Genomic DNA, 23,041 nt, shown 5'->3' with positions numbered 1-23,041 from the left:
GCACAGCAGCACAGGATTAGTATGAGGATTTTGTGTGGGCTGAGACGGAGAGCGCTGCGCTCACACGTCCGACCATCGATGCCGGCAAGCTCCGCCCCTGACTGGATTTGGCATTATTAAGTGCTAATGCTTGATTGGGCTCAGAAAGTTGAAATATAACTGTTTAATTTGAACAATTTTGAGTAAATTGAGAATATATTTAAATTAAAAGCAAATAGAGATTAAAATAGTTGCCCAACGGTAGATGTGGGGAGGTTTCATTATTACAGCAAGTGTTTCAGAGAACACGATGGTTTCACTTTAACTAATAAGAGGAAGAAGTGGAGGTTGCTTTATTAAACAGACTGGTGTGATTTGAATTGACAGGTCTTTTGGGTGTTATTTAAGTTATAATAGTGCTGCTTCATCAAGTTTGTCAGTCAAAAGAAGCTCAGCAGTTTAACGGCATGTTTGCACCAACTGGAGTTTCAAACCAGTCGCGTGTGCATAGGTTTTGTAGAAGTCTGCATTTCAGCGAGTGTGTCAGCATGAGCCGTTTGAGCTCAAGGAGATCATTGTAAGACGCTCGCGTCACAGAACATAAAAGGTGGAAGCGGTTACCCTTGATCCGCGCTCCCTGAGAAAGAAAGGTTGGAACTTTCAATTATGCCGACGATCTCCAATTGGTATTTGATAGGGATCAATCGGCATCCTCCGTTTCCAACGTCAAATCCACCAAGAGGTTTATTAGTGAATGGATGAACAGCAACCACCTAAAACTAAACCCTGATAAAACTGAGCTGATCCTAACAGGCGGGCCTGCCAACCCATGGAACTCTAACTTCTTGCCACCCCAATTGGGATCCCCATCACCCCCAGCATGTTCTATCACAAGTCTGGGTATTATGATCAGCAATGACCTGTCTATTAAAGCTCAGATTGGATCAGTGGTCTCCTGTTTCTTCCTGTTTCGAAGGATCAGAAAGATCAGTAAATTTCTGACCACCGAAGCCCTGACCCTAGTCATTTTGGCTATGGCAATCTCCAGCATTGATTATGCCAACTCACTTTATGTAGGTATGCCGGCATACCAATTAAATCGCCTACAGCTGGTGCAGAACCAAGTGGCTAGATTAATTTACCACCAGCCCAAATGGCACCCTGTTAGACATCTAATGAAAAGCCTACACTGGCTCCCAGTTGCCAAGCGCTATGCATTCAAGCCGGAGTGTATTACCTTTAAAGCTCTTCATGGCATCAGTCCAGCATTTATATCCTCTGGGATTCAGGGCTACGTCTCTTCCCGGGACCTCAGGTCCTCTCATCTGAATCTGTTGGTCATCCCGTCTTCTAAATGTAAGAAACAAAGAGGACTAGGATTTGCGGACTTAGCCCCTCAATTCTGGAACTCTCTCCCATTAGAGATGAGATCAGAGACCTCTTACACGCAGTTTAAGAAACAGCTAAAGACCTGGCTGTTTTGCCAGGCATATGACTAATGTTAACACTCTCACTGTTGCAGCATCCCCTTGGACTCCAGCGCCATGAAACCGTCCGGTGTACGTGCGCTTTCCAAGTTCCTTTAACATAACATAACAAGCGGCAGCATGCACTCTGCAGCGCATGTTTTAGCGTGAGCTGTTTGAGCTTGAGAAGGTCATTGTAACACGCTCAAGTTAGGTACCCAGAAACAAATTTCATTGACAGGCCGGCTGAGTGTATTGATGAAGGTGAGGGCAGCAGGTGGACCTGTTGCTAGTAGCTCAGTTTTGGTCTAAACAGGTGTGGTTTCGAGATGTGACGAGCTTATTGGTGGATGATCCGGTGCTACTAACAGGTTGTGTAAGATTATTGATGAATCCAGCAGGAGTATGTCACGAGCTAGTTCAGAAGGGTCGTATGTTGCTTACGGCATGGATGATTTCAGGCGTGTATGGCAAGTGTCAGGATTATTGCATGAGGCTTCAAATCTCATCAAGGGGTCTTGGGCTCCAGGTACCACAAAGGCATACAAATTGGCATGGAAAAGGTGTATTTGTTGGTGTGCTGAAAGGAATTTTGATCCCATATCGGAACCTGTGGTGAATGTGGTAAATTATTTAACAGTGTTTTTGGAACGGAAAACATACAGTTCTGTGAATTTGTGTAGATCAGCTATTTCAGGGGGACATGAGTTGTTGAATGGGATTCCTTTATATCAGGTAGATGTTGTGAAACAATTGATCAGAAGTGTGCGGTTAAAGGTTCCCACGGGACCGAAGTATTAATCTGTATGGGATGTGGATAAGGTGTTGAAGGAGTTGTTTGCATGGAATGTGAATGGATGCTTGAATTTAAACAGACGCAGCCCATGGAGGGAGTTCCGTGGGGCGGAAAGGCGGGGCGGGCAGGGGAGGGGCAGGGTGGGGGGTACTAAACACCTGAATATGGATAATTGGAGGTAAGTAAACAATTAAATAAATAAAACTAATTTCGTTGCACGCCGTGCATTGCAAAATGCGATGTAGCGCGCGCTACGAAATTCGTTATATTTATTTAATTGTTTACTTACCTCCAATTATCCATATTCCGGTGTTTAGTACCCCCCACCCTGCCCCTCCCCCGCCCCGCCCTGCCTTTCCGCCCCATGGAACTCCCTCCACGGGCCGCGGCTGAATTTAAAGGATCTAACTTTAAAGGTTACTATGCTTCTTTGTTTAGTATCGTTTAGGTGAGTATCAGATGGAGGGCTTTAGAGGTCTCGAATAAGTGTTATGTGCCGCATGGCATTTGTTTTTACATTAATAAAAAAACAAACTCCTTGTCACTAACATTGTTTTACTATATTATGGAGAAGAATACCAAATTGTGTGTGGTAAAATGTTTGAAGGAATATGATAAAAGAACTGTGAGATTAAGAGATGAAATAAAGTCTCAATTATTGATTTAATTTAGATTTCCATATAAGGCAGTGGCATGTCCAACTTTAGCAAGTTGGGTCAAACTGGTATGTCAAAAGGAGGAGGAGATATTTCAAAGTATTGGGCACATTCGGCAAGAGGTGCTATTGCTTCAAAGACATATTTGGTGGATGAAACTCTAGGATTCCCGCGTCGGCTGATTGGTCTTCAGATTCAGTGTTTTAAAAGTGTTATTTTAAACCAATTGAAAGTGCATCTCTGAATGTTGTGGCAAGACTTTGAGCATACATAATAATGACCTCCCTGCCTTGCCATAAAATACAGGTTTTCCACAGCTGGGTGGGAAGAAAATCATGATTTTATAATTAAAGACACAGAGCCTAATATTGTCCCCCACAGATAGCCCTGCCTTCATAATTGTTATTTTATATTTCAGGGAGTATATAGGAAGAATTTGAGGAATTCAAGGATATTTCAAGGAAGTTTCATCACTGTTAGTTTGGTGGAAACAGTTGGATCTGATTTGTGTACAGCAAAAGAAGGAAGATGGCTGCTTGCTTGGGGTCATTTGAGAATAAAGTCTGATATTCTCAATAAAACCAGTACTTCCATCAAGTGCATTCTGTCAGTTGATTCTCCTGTGTTCTACTGCAGCCTTTCTGAGTGTTCTATAGAACAAGTAGAGCGCTAACAGTCTTACTTATGACAAACGTTTGGCACACCTAAAGACATCTTGAATAAATCAAACTGGTAAAACTAAAAACATTTTATTTAGAAAGGAACACAATGAGGGGTTTCACTTTGTCATAGAAATTATGGTTAGTGCTGTAGAAAGGGAAATATGCACTCATTATAAAGGTGTTCTATAATATCTTGTTCTTCTATTTCATTAAAACATTCTGACTGCAGACCGAAACTTACACTATCAACACCAGCAGCAGTCTGCCAGTTAACTCCCCGGTGATCAGCAGGTTTACTGCTCTTTTTTCCTCAGGCCAAGAGGTTTCAGCTATTAAGCGGTTGAAGTGTGATAAATACAAGACCAAGTCTTTGTTCCCCTGTTTTAATTCCAATAATTCTCTGTCGGCCGACAGAGTGACCGCACGTCTGTCAAATACTTTTTCAAACTCCTCCACGACTCTTCGCCAATTGTACAATAACGGGCTGTCTTGTCAAACCGAAGGAACAGCCCAAGTGGCTGTATCTCAGGATAGATAGGAGATTAAGAAGGCAATCCTGGATTGGGGGTCTGGAAAAGCAGTAGGTCTGTATGTAAAATGCAATTCCACCTGAGTCAAAAAGATTTGTACCTTGGAAGGGTCACCAGAAAAACGCTCAGGAGGAGCCAAAGGAATCTGTGTAGGGAAGTTCACAGCAATGTTAGTGGAGGATTGTGAGTCTACCCTTGACGTGGGTGGCGAAGTTTGGGGAAAAGGACTACCAACACCCTGTTGCTGCATTTGATCTACTTTATTAGAAAGTGCTGCTGTAACGGTTTTTGCCTATACTAAATCCCTCTGCATTTGAGTGATTACCTTCATAAGATCATCTAAGGTGGCCATTGTAACGTCTCGTACAGACCGGGAGGAATACAATTAGTGGGCTGACTATTCTGTATGGGTAAGTTTCCTTCCTCGGGATCTGAACGTGAAGACAAAATGGACACACCTCTCGATACCTTCAACTCTGGCTTTAGTTTTACAGAGTATTGAAGTGATCATGCGGGGGGGAAGGGAAATTAGGATGGTAACAGCTGGGAAGGAGATCTGTAAGAAAAATTTTAGCAACAACACAAAATGCATAAACAAATATTATTGAATGACACTTTTCGGTGCGTCTATACAAGCAGAACCTTTATGATCTTCTAAAGGCTTTGTCTCAAGGTTCCTATGATTTTATATGTGAGTTTAACAGTACTCACTGAGTCTTCTTTAATACTGTGCCTTTTGAGTTAAAACTCTCAAAAATAACCAAAAGACACCATCACAAATAACTCTCTTGTGCAAAATATGAATGTGCTGTATCCCTGTTCAACTGCACAAAGAATGATATGCAAATGCGCTCTTGCTCCGCAAAGAAAAGTGAAAACTAAGTTGTTGTATTCCTATGCAACAACAGCTTAATAATATTTCTTGCTTTGTGCTTGAATCAGATATTTTGATCATTTTCGCAAGGCAAGAAGACCCTACTCATCTTTTGGATCAATTTTGTGGGGTAGCAAACACAGCAGCTCCACATCTAAAGGGACCAGCGACCTGCAGTCAGGTCCTGGTGTGTCCCAGTGGTGAAGGTTAGTGTGACGAGGGGTCTCAGCACAATATACATCTCAAAAGATTAGTATTCTAACACTTACCATTATTGAAGGTAAGGCACCAAATCAAACGTACTTGAATCTACTCCTACATATGATGAATGGGAAAGAGTTGGATCTATGACTATGAATGAGATATGTCTTGAATCACGCCGGGATGAAGTCTCTGATGCCCGAAACCGTGATGCTGATACCACCGTAGACCACAATGCCAATGAAGGGCTTTAGAAAGGTAAGCCCTGTGTCATGTGTCACAGTGCAGAAAGTTGATTTACTGCCTGGCTTCCAGCACCTGCTTCTGGACAAGGGGGGTCAGGCAGCCTGGGACAGACACCTCAGACTTAAATACATTGACTTGTTTAGAGATACAATAGTATCTCAAAATAAATAAATCTATTTAATATTTTTTTATACAAATGTGTAGGAATTTCAGAGCGGCGCAGCCCCAGAGCCCTAATGGAGAAACCGCCACTGCCATTGACTAAATCTGAGGCTAATGAATAATGTGGTAGAGAGTAGGCGAGGCCATCCCACTCCTACTATGAGTTTTTTTGAAATTAGGTATTTCACCCAATATATTTCAAACAACTTCATTTAGTAACAAGAAAAATATTTCAACCAGACATTTTAACCAATTTAGGAAAAAGTAACTATAAAATCAGGTCTAATTCAATAAAGCACACATACAACACTTAAAAAACAAAACTGGGGCAACTATATGGGCTGCCTGATAAAATATTGCAGACACAAAAAATTTCAGAACAGAAATTTCAACTTTATATGCTTAATATGTAAATTCGAAGATTTTGACAAAATATAGAAGACCACAATATTGTCAAAAATGGACAACTGTATAGAATGTATCTACGATACATCTTGTTAAAACAAATATTAACTTTGAAATTAGTATTCCATTTAAAAACTATACTGATATTATGAAATATATTAAAAAAAATATGATGTTTCCGAATATTAAATAAAAAATATTCTTTAAAATAAAGTTCAAACAAAACAAATAAAAATAACAATCCAAATAATTATAATGTTAAACACAAAGGGGGTGATTAAGATGCAGGTTGGACCGACACCGACGTGCTGTCAGTATCTGTCCCACTGACATCTATAACTGGGGCAGACCGCTACACTAGGATGCGGTTGGTAGGACCGCATTGCCTAAGCGACTAACCGATAGCTTCCGATGGGCTTAAGGAGCCTGTCAAGCAGTCGGTCGGATCGCATTCCCCACATTGGAGGCGGTACCTTCTTAGGCACCATTTCCACGAGCCATTTCACGTCAGTTCTTCCGACGTGAAAAGGCTGGCAGAAAGGCCACAGGGTGCAGGGATTTCTACAAACATGCCTTTTGGCATTGGGGATTGTGCTGTGACCCTTTTCGTGGCCGCAGCACAAGCCTCAGTGCTAAGAGGCATGTTCCTGATTGACTCAATGGCGGTTGGATCGTAATTTTTGCAGGCGGGACCACCAACTACCAACGATGGCGGTTACACGTGCTGCTAACTGCTATCCTAATCAGCCCCAATTTTTTTTATTTTTTTAAACAAACTTTATTGCAAGTTTATTACGACAAGACAAAATACAATACATTACAGTGATCACTGCAGGGTGGGACATACCTAAACAAATCTCTCTCCCCAGGGCCCCTGTCAAGCCCCCCTGATCAGGTTCCAGTATATCGGTACCCCTCTATCATCCCCTCGATAAGACAGGGCCGTTCCTAGATCTCTCCATGCTTCTACCCCGCTCTGCGGCTGTGTAATCGAGGTCCCCAGGAGGAGCGCCCCCCCCATCCCATAACCCTCTCACTAGTCTGCCAGTCCTCCCCCACTGCATTAGTGTCGAGTTAGGCACGGCTTAAAATCCCATCCAGAGCATCCTGGTCAACAGTGTCCTACTAGGCCTCACTAGAGGTCTCCGCAAGAAATAACAAATTAACTCAACCCCCTCCGCCCGCCCCGACCTCTCCAACTCCCCCCCCCCCCTGTCAGACATGTCGCTCTCTCCGCTACCTTCCAGTGTCACTGATGAGCCCCTCTGATTGGTCCACTGGTATCATACCGCCCGGGGGCTAATGAACAGAGGTAGCCACTCAAACCTCGCCGTCCCCCAACCCCCGCCGCCCCCTCGGGAAGGGCAAGTCGACCCCGCGTGTGTCCTGTCGCTAAATCATGTGGGAAATCAGTCCAGGTCGGCAACCGACGCCTTAAGCAGGTCCACCAACGCCACCCACGCTCTAGCCGCAAGCAGCATTTTATCATTATCAGCATTCTGGGCCATTTGGAGCCGAAGAGTCCCCTCGCAATCAGCTCACTTCGTGAACTCTCCTAATCAGCCCCAATATATTAGACTATGAATGCATGTATGAAGTAACATAAAATATTTATTAAAATTTACATTAAACTAACTTTTCAAATTAAAGCAAACAAAAATATTGAAACAACTTAAAAAAGAAATTACAAAACTAGACAAATAAAGGTAATATTCAATACTCCCAGAACAGAGTGAGTAATAGTAGAGAAAGTGCTGGACTAGGGAGAGGTCAGATTTACTATTTCTACTCAAACGTAAGCAATGGTAGGGCAGTGTTGGATTTTGGAGGGGTACGATTTTCTATTCTAAATCCAATCCCGGCCACAGTAGAAAAAATGCTTGTCTTTGGATAGGTCAAATTTAATATTCCCACTCCAACACAAATAAAGGTTGGGAACATTTTGGACTTAGGAGGGGTCAGATTTACTATTCCCATTTCAATCCAAGCAAAAGCAGAATATGAACTCACCTATGAAGGGTATCATCAAGAATGGCTATCATTAAATATCATTCAAGCCCCACAGTACGGGGTGATACTAGGTCTTCCCTGGTTACAAAGACGCAAGCCTACCATTCACTGGGCCAACAAAACCTTACAACTGCGGTCCACCTACTGCCAGGACCATTGCAACCAGCTGCTCGCCCGGCCATCAAAAGTTTTGGCCACCAGACAACACATCGCGACGGCGGTGGAAAAGAACGTGGTCTTACGTGTGTGTTACAAAGCATACACAGACGCATTCAGCGGTACCAAGGCGGAGGAACTTCCTCCACAAAGGGACTATGATTGTCAGATTGACTTAGTTCCAGGGGTAGTGGTTCCATGTGGCCGGATATATGCCCTTACAGTACCAGAGAATTTGTATCTACGTACTTACCTGGACAAACACCTGGAATTGGGATTCATTCGACCTTCCAGGTCTCCGGCAGCCTCTACCTTCTTTTTATCCCAAAAGCTAATGGGGATTTGAGGTGCTGCATAGACTTTAGGGCGTTAAACGCCATCGCCATTAAAAATCAGTAGCCGCTTCCATTGATCCCTGTCCTTTTAAAACAGGTGAGAGCTGCGGACATCTATACGGAATTGGATCTGAGAGGGGCGTATCACCTGGTTCGGATGCGCAAAGGGGATGAATGGAAGACCGCCTTTAAGACGCGGTGTGGGCTATTTGAATATCTCGTTATGCCCTTTGGGCTATGTAATGCCCCCGCGGCGTTTCCATTCTCCCTCAACGAGGTTCCCAGGGAATATCTGGACCTCTTCGTTGTTGTCTTTATCGACGACATCCTGATATATTCAGCAACCGAAGAGGAACATGTCATTCATGTGTGTCGCATGCTGCAAGTGCTGCGCAAACACCGGTTGTATTGCAAACTCACAAAATGTGAATTCCACGTGACCACCGTCGAATTCCTAGGGGTCATGCTCACCCCCTCCGGTCAAATCATGGCAGAGAAGAAAGCCAAGGCCATTGTGGACTGGCCACGTCCCTACAACGTTAAAGACATTCAAAGCCTGCTGGGGTTTGCCAACTTCTACAGGAGGTTTATCTGGCAGTTTTCGGACCTGGTAGCACCCTGACCAGACTGACAAGGAGAAAGACACTGTTTCTTTGGACCGAAGAAACCGAGAAGGCGTTCGATCTCCTTGGAGGCCTTCACATCAGCCCTGGTTCTCACCCATGCCAATCCGGGTCTACCCTTCATTGTAGAGGCCAAAGCATCCAAAGTGGCGGTGGGAGCCATACTATCTCAACAACATGAGACGACGGGTTATCTTCACCCCATTGCATTTATGTCCCGGTAACTTGACTCCGCGGAGCAGGATTACACGATAGCAGAGAAGAAACTCCTGGCTATAAGGGATGCGTGTTTGGAGTGGGGACATTGGCTGATGGGTGCGTCACATCAGGTGACAGTGAACTCGGACCATCGCAACTTTCAATTCATGCGAGCCGCTCGACACCTCACTCCACGCCAACTCCGTTGGATGTTGTTTTTTGCCAAATATAATTTTATCGTTACCTTCTGAACCGGCATAAACAACAAAAAGGCTGACGCCCTTACGAGGCAAGAAAACCCTACGCAACAACCTGTCACTCCAGAAAGAGCTATCATCAAGCCTAGTAGAGTGTTATGTGTCATACAAACTGATGAGTTTCTGCAGAAAACCAGACAAGGAATACAGTCCTTTACTGGGAGGAAATGGCTCAAGTTTCATCCTGATTGGCAGATGCGTCAAGGTCTCCCCATGAAAGGCCAGCAGGTGCTAGTCCCTACTAGAACACTACGTAAAACCGTGTCTTCTTGGTGTCATGATCTTCCATCCGCAGGACACATAGGAGGTGCTAAAACCATGGAAAAAGTGCTGTGACAATTCTGGTGGCCTACCGTTCGCCTGGTCATCCTAACGTGGGCAAGAGAATGTTCCACATGCGCCCAAATGAAAACCGACCACAGACAAGCCCAGGGACTTCTCCAGACTATGCCCACACCCGAGACACCGTGGGAAAGGTTCTCGGTGGACTTTATAGTGGGGTTACCCAAGGATCAGGGAAACACAGCTATTGTGTTGGTCATCGACTATTTATCCAAGATGGGTCGTTTCATCGCATGCAAGCAAGCACCCACTGCAAACCAACTGCCTCAACTACTGCTAACTAACATAGTCCGACTCCATGGCCTTCCCCAACTCATAGTGTCCGATATAGAGGCCCAATTCACTGCGTGCTTTTAGAAGACCTGGGGCCCGATTCACAGAACTAACTTAAGACAAAATCCTAAACTTACTACCATTTTGGTATTCACAGAAGGCACTTACTCATTTTGGTATTCACAGAAGGCACTTACTCATTTCGGTATTCACAGAAGTTAGGAGTTCTAACTTTAGGACTCCTAAATGCCTTCTGTGAATACCGAAAGTCTTAAAATTAGGATTTTTCTCAGTTTAGTAGTCCTAAGTTTAGATTTAGGACTACTAAATTGAGAAAAATCCTAATTTTAAGACTTTCGGTATTCACAGAAGGCATTTAGGAGTCCTAAAGTTAGGAGTCCTAACTATACTACTACTAAACTGAGAAAAATCCTAATTTTAAGACTTTCGGTATTCACAGAAGGCATTTAGGAGTCCTAAAGTTAGGACTCCTAACTTCTGTGAATACCGAAATGAGTAAGTACCTTCTGTGAATACCAAAATGAGTAAGTGACTTCTGTGAATACCAAAATGGTAGTAAGTTTAGGATTTTGTCTTAAGTTAGTTCTGTGAATCGGGCCCCTGGTGTTGCGAATTACAGATCGCCTCTTCCATTTCCACAAGCTTTCACCCCCAAACGGATGGCCAAACTGAGAGGCTAAAGCAAACCCTCAAGCAATTCCTCAGGTGTTACGTCAACACTAATACTGATGCGTGGGAGGACTGGTTGTGGGTAGCAGAGATAGCCTACAATAGCGCCAAACACTCTTTGACCCTACACACACCTTTCTTCAGTACCTATGGGTTCCACCCCTGGCTCACTGCCCTGATCCTTCCCAGTACCAATACCAAGCTTCCTGATTTATGCAAGAGATTAGCACATATGCGCAAAACCCTGCTAGCGATGCGTAACAATCTGCTCAGAGCCAAAGAAAGGTACAAAACCCAGGCTGACAAACATCGGAGACCTGGTCCTTTGTACAAGAGTGGGGAATGGGTGTGGCTGTCAACAAAACGTATAAGATTCAGAAAACACAGTGTGTTTAACCTCAAGTTTATTGGCCCGTATTGAGTTATCAAAGACAACCCGGTGGCAGTGAAGCTGCGGTTGCCGGCTCATTTCCGGAAAAATCCAGTCATCCATGTATCCCTCCTAAAGCCATCTCTCGCTGTCCACTAAAGAAAGCCCCCACACCCAAATGGGTTCAGCATGATCAAGAGTATGAAGTTAGGGGGATTTTGGACACCAAGAGTGTGCGTGGCAAGCTGTGGCACTTAATGTCATGGAAGGGCTATGGTCCGGTAGAGGACTCTTGGGAACCTGTTGATGCGGTGCACGCACCCAGACTGGTGGCTAAGGTCCATCACTTACACCTGGATAAACCGTTTGGCAGTCAGTGTTCCCCGGGAAGGGGATGTTCTGTCAGGACCTGACTGCCGGTTATGCACTGACTGCCCGCTGTGCGTTAACCAGGTAGTAGGAAAACATTCCCTCTGAACTACACTTTCAGGCTTGCAACGCGAGTTACGCCTCACGTGACTCGAACGCGATGCCGGCTACAGGGATAAGGGCGGCAGAAGGAAACAAACGCTGCCGATAATTCTGGTGGATTGCCCGTAGCAGACTTCTCCTACGGACATCGAGACCTCTGGGAGGTAAGAGTGCGAAAGCACAGTTTTCCGAACCGTCATCTCTGAGGGAGGTAGAGGTGCTTGTTAACCTCACGAACTCCCCCATTCGTGACTCCTCTGTTGGCCGATACCCACCCCCTGGCGGTCTTTTGCAGAGGAGTGTTTGTGCTTTCTGGGGTGCTTTTCGTACAGCATACTCCGTGTTGGAGACAGCTAGACATCGGTCTCATGCGGGGAGATGCAAAGCGCCATACTACATGTCATGCATTTGGGGTCATGGGTTGGGGTGAACTAGTAAACCCAAACACAGACCGTAAGCGGATTGTTTCACTGTAGTTCCACTTACGGAAGAATTGGATTGTTTATCAAAGACTTGCTGGGGGTATTGTGTTTCCTATAACAAGCCCGAGCGAATCACGATACGGACCCGTGCAAGACTGTTATTGGTTCATGGTCCGTAATTACTCCTTCATGTTTTCGTTGTCTTTATTCTCGTCATGTTTTCTAGGAGAGAGTTACCTGAGAGGGTGTGCCGCTGACACAGCCTTGCATATTCAGCCATACTTCATGTGCCTTTTTGGTAGGTGTTACAGGGGGAACTAGTTGCACGCATAGTAAGGTATCAGAAATTGCAGGAGTTATTTCCAACATATGTTCTCTTCTATTTTACTAGTTACATGTCGTGAACTTGCCACTACCCTCTGCTCTCTTCTGACATCTGTCCTACACCTTCTTTTTATTTCAGGTAGGGTGTGATAGGCTTTGTACATTTCGAATGGTATTGCTTCTTTAGATTGAGCATCAATTGTATTGCGCTGCGCTCACGTTGTGTTCTTGTATCCTTCTCAGATCTCCATCTACGCAGTTCCTACCCTTTCCTTCCCCCGCTCGACCACCCCAACATGTCTGTGTGTCTTTATATGCCAAACTTGTGGCCATCCAGAGGTGGGCCCCCTTTGAGCATCAGCACGATCCCGAGGATTCTGAACGGAGGAGCCTGACACAAAGGGACCCGCAACTGTAATATATAGTTTTGTCAAACTTTTAACATGTATTAAAGTTATTTTGTCCAGACCACTGGGTAGGGTTTTCCCCAAAAATAAATCTTGGTTTGACAAAGACTGTAGAGTAGTTAAAAACAGAACGCACAGTGCTTTAAAGTAGTTTCCAAGAGATCCAAGCACAATTTCAGCCTGTTTAAAGGTTTACGCTCTGGCACTACAAAAAGAGGAAGACAGTCATGAAGAATGCGAAATGGGAGGCACTTGTTATTGCTTGCCAGGAAAAAGATCCCAGGCTTTTTGGAAGGTGGTGTGAGCTGGCTTGTCCCCTGTGTCATCCCCAGATGAAGTAACTGTACACATTTACTGCCGGAGCGTGGACAGATAATTTTTTATTCTATTGTTGATGATTTGTCAATTGAAGGGGGACAGTGAGATTACACACACAGTGGCAATTTCCATTCTTGTGTAGATGTGATCATTAAAGCCATTCATAACAGCCCATGCAAGAATGCTCCTGGCCCTGATGGTGTTCCTCTCCACCTGTTTAAGGAAGACCCATGGTTTTGGGCCCCCGTGCTCATTAATGTCTTTAATTCAGCGTGTCAGGTGGGGGTACCATCATCCTAGCTCACATTTATCGTTATTCCTATTTTGAAAAAGGGTATTGCCCATGATCCTAGGTAGAGACCCAAACAAGGGGTTAGTTAGATGATTAGAAGGATGCCAGGATGGGCCTCTTGATGTTTTCCGACCAATAGCAAACATGTTTGATATATGTGAGGGATTGTATGGAAATGGAGTAAAGTTGAATGTTGAGAAGCTCAGACAGTGGGTGCAAAGGGTGATTTCCTTTCTGGGCAATGCAAATTCAGCTTTGTGTGTAGAGAGGGAAAAGAGAATCCTCATGAAGATGGATCTTAAACTACAACGAGTTTTTAAAAGGCATGGCCAAATATGTTGGCACTTTCAAATGTATACAAAAAGTACAGAGAGATATGCACAAGGTTTTGGCAGGGCCGGGAGAGTGCGTGGTCGGCTTCCAGGCTGAGGATATAAAATCACAAGAGCTTCATTCTCGCTAGGCTTCAGACCCTCCAGTAGATATTTCAATTAGGGTGTTTTTGCCACAGAGAACAAGGAGGAAGAAGAAGATCCTCCAGGGGTGAAAGAAGGGGATGAGGAACGCAAGGTATGTTTGCAAATTGGTCCTTTACACATCCCTCTAAAGCTGGGTGGCAGACTGGCTCACTTGCTAATTGGAGGGAGTTAAAGTCAGATCAATGGGTGATTCAGACAGAGAAAGTTTTCAAAATAGAGTTTGTAGAAGAACCCCTGCAGGAAAATCTTCCAAGATTGTTACGTTTTTCAGAGGAATGGACAAAACTAGTAGATCAGGAGGTGAAAGTTCTTTTAGTGAAGGGAGCAATTGAGAAATGCTGAAACATTGAAAAGGATTTTTAAGAAGGACAAAGGGATAAGACCTGTAATAAACTTAAGGGAACTGAATTTTGCGCAATGCAATCATTTCAAGAGCCAGGGAATCCATCTGTTCCGAGATCTTTTGAGGAAAGGGGATTGGTTGACTTGTCTGGATCTAAAGGATGCAAACGTAACAATTACAACTTGTCAGAAAGATCGAGATTATCTAAGGTTTCAATAAAAAGGGAGGATATGGTGGTTCACTTGCCTCCCATTGGGGTTGATTTCAGCACTATGGTGTCTTACCAAGATAATGAGACCAGTGATGGCATGGCTGAGTTCAAGAGGTGTGCGTCTGATCGCTTACTTGGAAGATGTGTTAATAATGGCAGAGTCAAGAGAGTTGGCATAAGAACAGACAGAGTCAGCAGTCCAGATTCTAGAGGATCTGAGATTTGTTGTGAACAAAGACAACACTAGTCTGGTGCCAGACTAGGAGATGATATTTTTAGGTTTTCAGATACAGACATTGGATGTGATGAGATTACCAGCAGAAAAGGCAAACAGGATCCACAGGGAGATAAGGAAGGTCCTGGAGAGCAGTTACATTTTTCTGAGCCAGTTGGTGAGAATGTTAAGTTTCCTTTTGGCCTCAATTCAGGCAATATATTTCCAGCTCCACTTCATTATCAGTCAATATCGGGCTCTGCAGAGGTTAAAGGCTCCATATCTAAGAAGGGGACTGTAGTATTCCCAGGTGATTCAGTTGAGTTTGGATGCAAGGAAGGAGTTGGAATGGTGAAAAGAGATATGGATGCATGGAATGGGAGAGCAATATTTAGTGTGATTCCGCATGTGGTAATAGAATCAGACAACAGTCTTCAAGACTGGGGAGCGAGATGTGGCCTAGAGACAACGGAAGGGAAACGGTCCCTTCAGGAGAAAGAGATGAATATCAGCTATCTGGAGTTGTTAGCAGCGTCATTTGCAGTGAAGAGTTTTGTAAAGAAAAGTGTGAAGTGCTGTGTGTTGCTGAGAACGGATAATATGTCAGCAGTAAGGTTGTGAATCGGTTGGGAGGATCACAGTGAAAGACACTGGCAGAATTGGCAAAAAACTTTCAGCATTTTTGCCTTGGTCAGAATATTACGGCCTAAGCAAAGCATGTTCTTGGGCCCAGTAATTATGTGGTAGATTGGAATTCGAAAAAATTCTGGGATTCAAGCGATTGGATGTTGAACAGGAAAGTGTTCAGGCTGTTTGCAAACAGATTGAATGCACAAATTAAAGATTTTTGAGGTTGGAAGCCAGATCCAGACTCGAGTGCAGTGGATGCATTCATTCAGAATTGGGGTTCGAAGTGCAATTACAAATTTCCTCCTTTCTTATTGGTTCAGAGGGTATTGATGAAGGTGAGGGCAGCAGGTGGATCTGTTGCTATTAGCTCCGTTTTGGCCTACACCGGTGTGGTTTCTAGATGTGATGAGCTTATTGGTGGATGATCCCGTGCTAGTAACAGGTTGTGTAAGATTATTGATGAATTCAACAGGAGGATGTCTCGAGCTAGTTTAGAATAGTCAGATGCAGCTGATGGCATGGATGATTTCAGGCACGTATGGCAAGTATCGGTATTATTGCAGGAGGCTTCAAAACTCATCAAGAAGTCTTGGCCTCCAGATACCACAAGGGCATACAGATGGGCATGGACAAGGTGGGTTCATTGCTGTGCTGAAAGGAATTTGGATCTCATATCAGAACCTGTGGCGAATGTGGTAAATTATTTAACAATGTTTTTGGAACAGAAAGCTTACAGTTCTGTGAATTTGAGTAGATCTGCTATTTCAGCGGTACATGAGTTGGTGAATGGGATTCTTTTAGGTCAGGTTGAAGCTGTAAAATGATTGATCAGAACTGTGCAGTTGAGGATTCCCCCGAGACCGAAGTATACATGTTTATGGGAGGTGCATAAGGTGCTGAATGATATGTCTGCATGAAATGTGGAAAAATGCTTGAAGTTCAAGTATCTAACTTTAACGGTTACTATGCTTCTTTTTATAGTATCCTTTAGGTGAGTACCCAAAGTGAGGGCTTAGAGGTCTCGAATTGGTGATATGTGCCGCAAGAAAACAAACTCCTTGTCACAAACAATTTTTCACCCTAATATGGAGGGGGATACCAAATAGTGTGTGGTAAAATGTTTGAAGGAATATGAGAAAAGAACTGTGAGATTAAGAAATAATTATTGATTTCATTTAGATTTCCACATAAGGCAGTGGCATGTCCAACTTAGCAAGATGGGTCAAACTGGTATGTCAAAAGGAGGAGGAGATATTTCAAAGTATGTGGCACATTCGTCAAGAGGCGCTATGGCTTCAAAGACATATTTGGTGAATGGAAATCGTTCTAGGATTCCCGCATCAGCTGATTGGTTTTCAGTTAAAGTGCTTAAAAAGTGTTATTTTAAACCAATTGAAAGTACATCTCTTAATGTTCTGGTAAGACTTTGAGCATGCATAATTAATACTGGCCTTCTTGCCTTGCCATAAAATACATATTTTCCACAGCTGGGTGGGAAGAAAATCATGATTTTTTTTATTAAAGACACGGAGCCTAATATTGTCCTTCACAGATAGCCCTGCCTTAATAACTGTTCTTTTTTACTGCAGGGAGTATATAGGAAGGATATGAGGAATTCAAGGATATTCGATATCAAGGACCAAGGAAGTTTCATCACTGTTAGTTTGGTAGAAACAGTTGGATCTGATGTGTTTGCAGCAAAAGAAGAAAGATGGCTGCTTGCGTGGGGCTTATATATTTATTAGAATGTTGCTGTGTGTATGTCAATAACGAGGTAAATGTATACAATTAGCCTCCATGTATTTAATAAAATCATAATTTTCTTGCCACCCAGCTGTGAAAAAACTGAATTTTACCCTGTGAAAAATGCTGACCTTCTGATGGGATTTCATTAATCATGTTTGAGAGAAAACTGTTTTCTCATGATTTTCTCATAGGGGTTATGAAAGGTGTTCCAGAAGTTGAAATGAAAGCATATTTTCTATAAATTTGTACTATCTTTCTCTTTCATTTGAGAATACAGTCTGAAATTCTCAGTAAAACCAGTACTTCCATCAAGAGCATTCTGTCGGTTGATCCTCCTGTGTTCTACTGCAGCCTTCCCGTGCGTTCTATAGAACAACTAGCGTGCTAACAGACTTACTTATGACAAACGTGTCGCACAACTACAGCCATCTTGAATAAATCAAACTGGTATAACTAAAAACATTTCATTTAGAAAGGAACAAAATGAAGGGGTTCAGTTTGTCATAGAAATTATGGTTAGTACTGTTGAAAGTAAAATATGTACTCATTATAGAGGAGTTCTCAACTATCTAATTCTTCTATTTCATTAAAACATTCTGACATGCAGACTGAAACCTACACTTTCAAAACCAGCAGCAGACTGCCAGTTAACTCCCTGGTGATCATCAGGTTTACTAAAGTGTTCTAATGAGCAACTAGAGTGCTAAATTTCACATTTATGCCAATAGTATGGCACATCTAAACGCCATCTTTAGGGAATCGAAGTGGAAAACTCAAAGCATTTTAAACAGGAAATTAGGGAGTTTCTTAACAAAACAATCTCTCAAGATGGCCACCGGAGAAAAAAGAGCCCAAATGTAGCACAAATATCACCCGAATATAGCCAATGACACAAGTGTGCAAAATGTGAATTCTGTTATTTTTTGCAGTTTTATATATCGCAGACTTAAACCTGAAGGTATTGGAGTGCTTTACATGAGTATCTGTTACATTACACAAGGACACATTAATTTTGGTTTTAGGCATGGAGAGATCATGGGGCATATCATCAACGGCCAGCGATAATAATCTCTGGCCGCTCTTAGCGTTAAAATGTTTAACGCCGGCTATCGCAGATAATTATCGCCATGCTAGCGCTGTATTAACAATGCTCAGCGTAATGGCGATAATTATCCTAGCAATAGCGATGTTTTCCATGGAACATCGCTGGTTTTCCAGCGATGTTCCATGGAAAACGGCAATACCCTTGATAATAGGGGCCTGTGGTCTTAGCCACACAATCCACCCCCCATGTTAAGTATGCCTTAGTCAGGAATTTAACAGACGTTAAATTCCTGCGTTAAGGCATACTTAGCGCGATTTAAATAATCGCTTCCCCGCATTGCAAATATCACGAAGCTGCCTCCGTGATATTTACCCATGTTGTTTCCACAGACACGCCTACTTTGCATCTCATTAGCGATGCAAAGTTAGGCGTGCTGGAAACGGGAGCAAAATCAGTAAAACACGCGATAGCGTGTTTTTGCTGATAAGGCGATAAAATTATTGCCGCCTTTCGGCCGAAAACGGCCGCAAAAGCGGCGATAATTTGTTATCGCCGCATTGTTAATATGCCCCTAAGTGATTTGCTCAGAATTATGAGATGTTGAGCTGACACAAACGTGAACTTGGTTCCCCAGTTGCAAAGTCAGCAGTTCCGCCCATAACACCACATCCCTTAGAGCACTACCCTTAATTAACATGAGAAAATTACCTCCTCATGTTTATCATTTCAAAAGGACATGCTTTAGGTATTACAGTTTTCATTACATCAAGATGACTTTAGGCATGCCACACTTTTGTAATAAATACAGAATGCCAGAGAACTAGTTGTTAATTAGAACACTGTGGGGGGCAGAACAACAGTCATTCAGGGCTGGTCGAGGGAGCAGGGGCATTGACTTGGACAATGCAGGGCAAGGAGGATGGGGGCAGGGGCAGCAAGCTTGGACGGGGGTAGCACAAGAGACAATGCCAGGACAGACCCAGTGTCCAGTCCCCCACCGTACATTATGATGGACATCTTACTTTATGTTTAAAAAATCCTGGAAATTCACTGAAAAAAAACAATGATTAAAGTGACGTTATAGTTAGAAATTATAAGAATATCTATCCTTTTGTCTGCACATCTCATCTATCTGTACATTTTCAACCTCCTCTCTTTCCTCTTCAACACTCTCTTTTCACTCTCCGCTGAATGCACTTCCTTCTATCTCCCTCATTTCACCACTTATATACACTGCACTCACTCACATTTAAGCCCTCTTTTGCTTTTGCCTTGTAAATATTTTCACATCTGTGAACCCCTTCACACACATTTACAGAGAATTTCAATTGCAACTGGAATGCATGAACATTGTTCTGTGTGCTCTGCAGACCCCAACCCACTGACAGGCACTCTGCTTTGCCTTCAGCCTCAGTCAGCGCTAGCACTCTCAATCAAGCCCATCATAAACACCTGGCACAACTCAAAGTTTTTCACTATGCAAGAATAAGATGCACAAACAAATTCAGAAACATAACATTATGAAATAGCTCTATTGGGGAATGCAAGATTACTTAAAGCATGTGAAGTAAAAGAGGAACTAAATTGCTCATAAGCACTACATTAACGTTTTTAACATTCATTGTTCGTAAATCAATCCATGTTTTTGGCATCAGTGTTGTTTTAAGGGCATGAAGACGTGGCAAGTTTTAATGACATACATCAGATTACTGCCTACTGTAACTACATATTTCTTGCTATGTGCTTGACTCAGATATTTGGATCAATTTTGCAAGGGAACAAGAACCCTACTTGTATTTTTGATCAATTTTGCAGGGTAACAAATACAGCAGCTCCACTTCTATAGGGGCCAGCGACCTGTAGCCAGGGCCTGTGGTGTCACAGTGGGGAAGGTTAGTGTGATGAGCCGTCTCAGCACAAAATACATCACAAAAGAATAGTATTCTAACACTTACCATTATTGAGGACAAGGCACCAAATCTGACCTGCTTGCATCTACTCCTACATATGATAAATGGGAAAAAGTTGGATCTATGCCTGTGAATGAGATATGTCTTGAATCACTACGGGATGAAGTCTCTGATGCCCGAAACCGTGACACTGATAGCGCCACTGGCCTAAAGTTCATACCACCATAGACCACAATGCCAATGAAGGGTTTTAGATAGGTTAGCCCTGTGTCATTTGTCACAGTGCAGAAAGTTGATTTACTGTCCTGGCTTCCAGTTCCTGCTTCTGAGCAAGGAGCATCAGGCAGCCTGAGAGACACCTCAGACTTAAAAACATCGTCTTGTTCAGAGATAAAATAGTATAGACATACAATAGCATCTCAAATGTAATCAATCTACTTAATATTTTTTTAGACAAATGTGTAGGAATTTCAGAGGGGCGCAGCCCCAGAGCCCTAATACAGAAATTGCCCCTGCCATTGACTAAATATAATCTAAAATGTTTTCTAAACAATAAATAGGAAACAATATAGTGGATGATATTCTGACATACAACCAACAGATGGGGTTGGGGTGTTACTCTGTAAATAAGTCTAAGGCTACATTGAATGAATAATGTGGTAGTGAGTAGGTGAAGCCATCATCTCTCCTAATATGAGTTTTTTTGAGATGAGGAATTTTACCCAATATATTTCAAACAACTACATTTAGAAACAAAACAAATATTTCAACCAGACAGTTTAACCAAAATATTTAGAAAAAGTACCTATAAAATCAGGTCTAATTAAATAAAGTACACATACAACACTTAAAAAGCAAAACTGGGGCAACTATATGGTCTGCCTGATAAAATATTGCAGACAAAAATATCACACCAAAATTATGAGAACAGAAATTTCAACTATATATGCTTTATATGTAAATTCGAAGATTTTGACAAAATTTGTCAAAAAATAGATAAATGTGCGTGGCCGGGTTAGATGGCCAAGTGGACATGATTCAACTCGGCTCCTCGCCAGGGCTCCACGAGTTCAGCAGCTGAGCGATGCAAAATGGATGAACCATGCTCAGAGGGAGGAAGGGCCGCTGATATTTATGCGCCTTATCGGTGCGGCATGGGAAGACTCATGGTGCCTGCACCCCCATCGTGACTCCTGAACGAGCGGTAACCGGGACGCTGCATACCTTGATCAGAGGAGCTGCAAACTGGAGGAACGCGGCTGTTACCACCAGTGCAGACGTGTGGTCCCCTGGCGGGTGCAATACTTCAAGCTGGTGAGGCTTGGTCGCAATAAAATGGCCAGGTATGGTCAAAGAGCAACAGATCAATCTTGGCACCGGGCACCCAGCCTAAGGAGAGAAAACAGCAGCAAACCGGAACCCTGCCTGAACGTCGCTGACCCTAAAATGGCGGGCGGTACCCAGCCGAAAATTGATTAAACGAGGGGGATTTCAAAGTAAGTGCCCCAGCAATATCAAGTCCCTGAGCACAACAGGAGGGATGTAAGGAAGGAGGGGTCCGGTGCCTTCCCCACAGTCCAATAAGCACTGATATCGATCAGCAGTGGGCACCCTGTTCTAAGAGCTAGGCCCCTAGAGACTGATAACGCCGCATATCTGACCCAGTGTGTTGAAGAGCAGGGGCGTATTGACACCACCGGCAGTCAGCGGCTCAGAACAGCTTTTGGACGGGGAGGCGAGTACTCTCCATGGTTGACGCTGCAAGCATAAACGCCAGGGGAACCACTGTGCCTGCACCTATGCCACCGAAGAAGGGGGCAAACAAAGTCTCCAACTTTTTTACTCCTGTGGATAAACGACAACCACCAGAGCAAGGCGAAACCACTGACACCATGGCCCTCACGAAGGAAGACTTGATGGAGACCTTGCAAGAATTTAAAACTGAATTGAGCGCTGAGTTTTAATCAGTATATCAAAGCCTCCATCGAGCAACTCAAAACAGACTTAAACACTCGCATGGCAATGCTACAGCAGGATGTAGACTCGGTGGGCACGAGAGTGGTTGATTTAGAAACTAAATTTCAACCAGAGGCTGTTAAATCTGACAAGGAGGGCCGGATAGTCATTATGAAGGATACATGGATGTACTTTTATTACAGCTCACGCACCTAATGTGGGCCAGCCCGCCTTTCTGACAACACTTTTTGATCAGGTGGGAGAGTTTGCAGAAGGGCCGACGATCCTATTGGGTGATTTTAATCTCACCTGGCAAACAGAGATAGATAATACTCATCCTCACAGAACAGTTGCAAGCTTCTTTCCCACATGTGCTAAACAGTCACTACGCGGTCTCGGTCTTAGGGATGCATGGCGCACACTTTACCGTTCGACCAGAGATTACACTTTTTTCTCAAATGTTCATCACACCTACTCCAGGCTTGATTATGTTTTTCTTAGTCAAAGCCTGCAGGGCTCTCTATAGGAAGCATTCTCTCCCTCTCGATCTCTGATCACTACCCTGTCTCGATATGTTTCAGCTGGTGTCGCATCACACCCTTGTCCTCCAGGTGGGATTTTCCAGTTTCCTTACAAGGGATAAACTGTTGAGGGATGAGTTGAGGAGAGCGATTACGGAATTTTCCAATTTGAATGCCCCCCAAGACACTTTGGCTTTCAATATTTGGGATGCATTCAAAGCAGTCATAAGGGGGAAATGCCTAGAGCTCAATGCTACCCTGAACAAGCAAAGAACTAGAGAGAAAGAGAAACTAGAGGCAGAACTGGAGCTGGCTGAAAAAGAACACAAGAGCACGCTCGCCAGGGGTTCACAACGTAAACTTACTGCACTTAGAGGGAAGCTTAAAGCGATATAGAACAATAGAGCAGAGTACACTTTATTGCGGCTATACACAGGGGAACAAAATAGGTAGGCATTTAGCCAGACAACTCAGGGAAAAAAGAGAAAAGGAATACATTGGAAGTATACTGGATAGGGAAG

General features: G+C 43.4%; 1 protein-coding gene across 6 annotated transcripts in view; it reads left to right on the top strand.

Annotated features, from left to right (window-relative positions):
* LOC146811006 (uncharacterized) overlaps window positions 1-13,350 on the top strand; it is a 1,023,327-nt gene extending 1,009,977 nt beyond the window's left edge. The window contains exons 20-22 of one of the 6 annotated variants that reach the window (XR_014965768.1): window positions 12,351-12,422; window positions 12,516-12,587; window positions 12,692-13,345. Coding sequence is in view for 3 of the 6 variants with exons in the window: in XM_085614480.1 (XP_085470606.1) it covers window positions 12,692-12,802 (111 nt within the window). In the remaining 3 variants the exon portion in view is untranslated. Of the gene's footprint in view, window positions 1-12,350; window positions 12,423-12,515; window positions 12,588-12,691 lie in introns of all 6 variants that reach the window. The other 5 variants (XR_014965769.1, XM_085614480.1, XM_085614477.1 and 2 more) reach the window with 5 other exon arrangements.
* Window positions 13,351-23,041: the final 9,691 nt, after the last annotated feature.

Source organism: Triturus cristatus, chromosome 7 (assembly GCF_964204655.1).
Source record: "Triturus cristatus chromosome 7, aTriCri1.1, whole genome shotgun sequence".
In the NCBI taxonomy this organism is placed as follows: Eukaryota; Metazoa; Chordata; class Amphibia; order Caudata; family Salamandridae; genus Triturus; species Triturus cristatus.
Note: the sequence above shows the minus strand (reverse complement) of the source record. Positions and strands in the feature narration are given on the sequence as shown.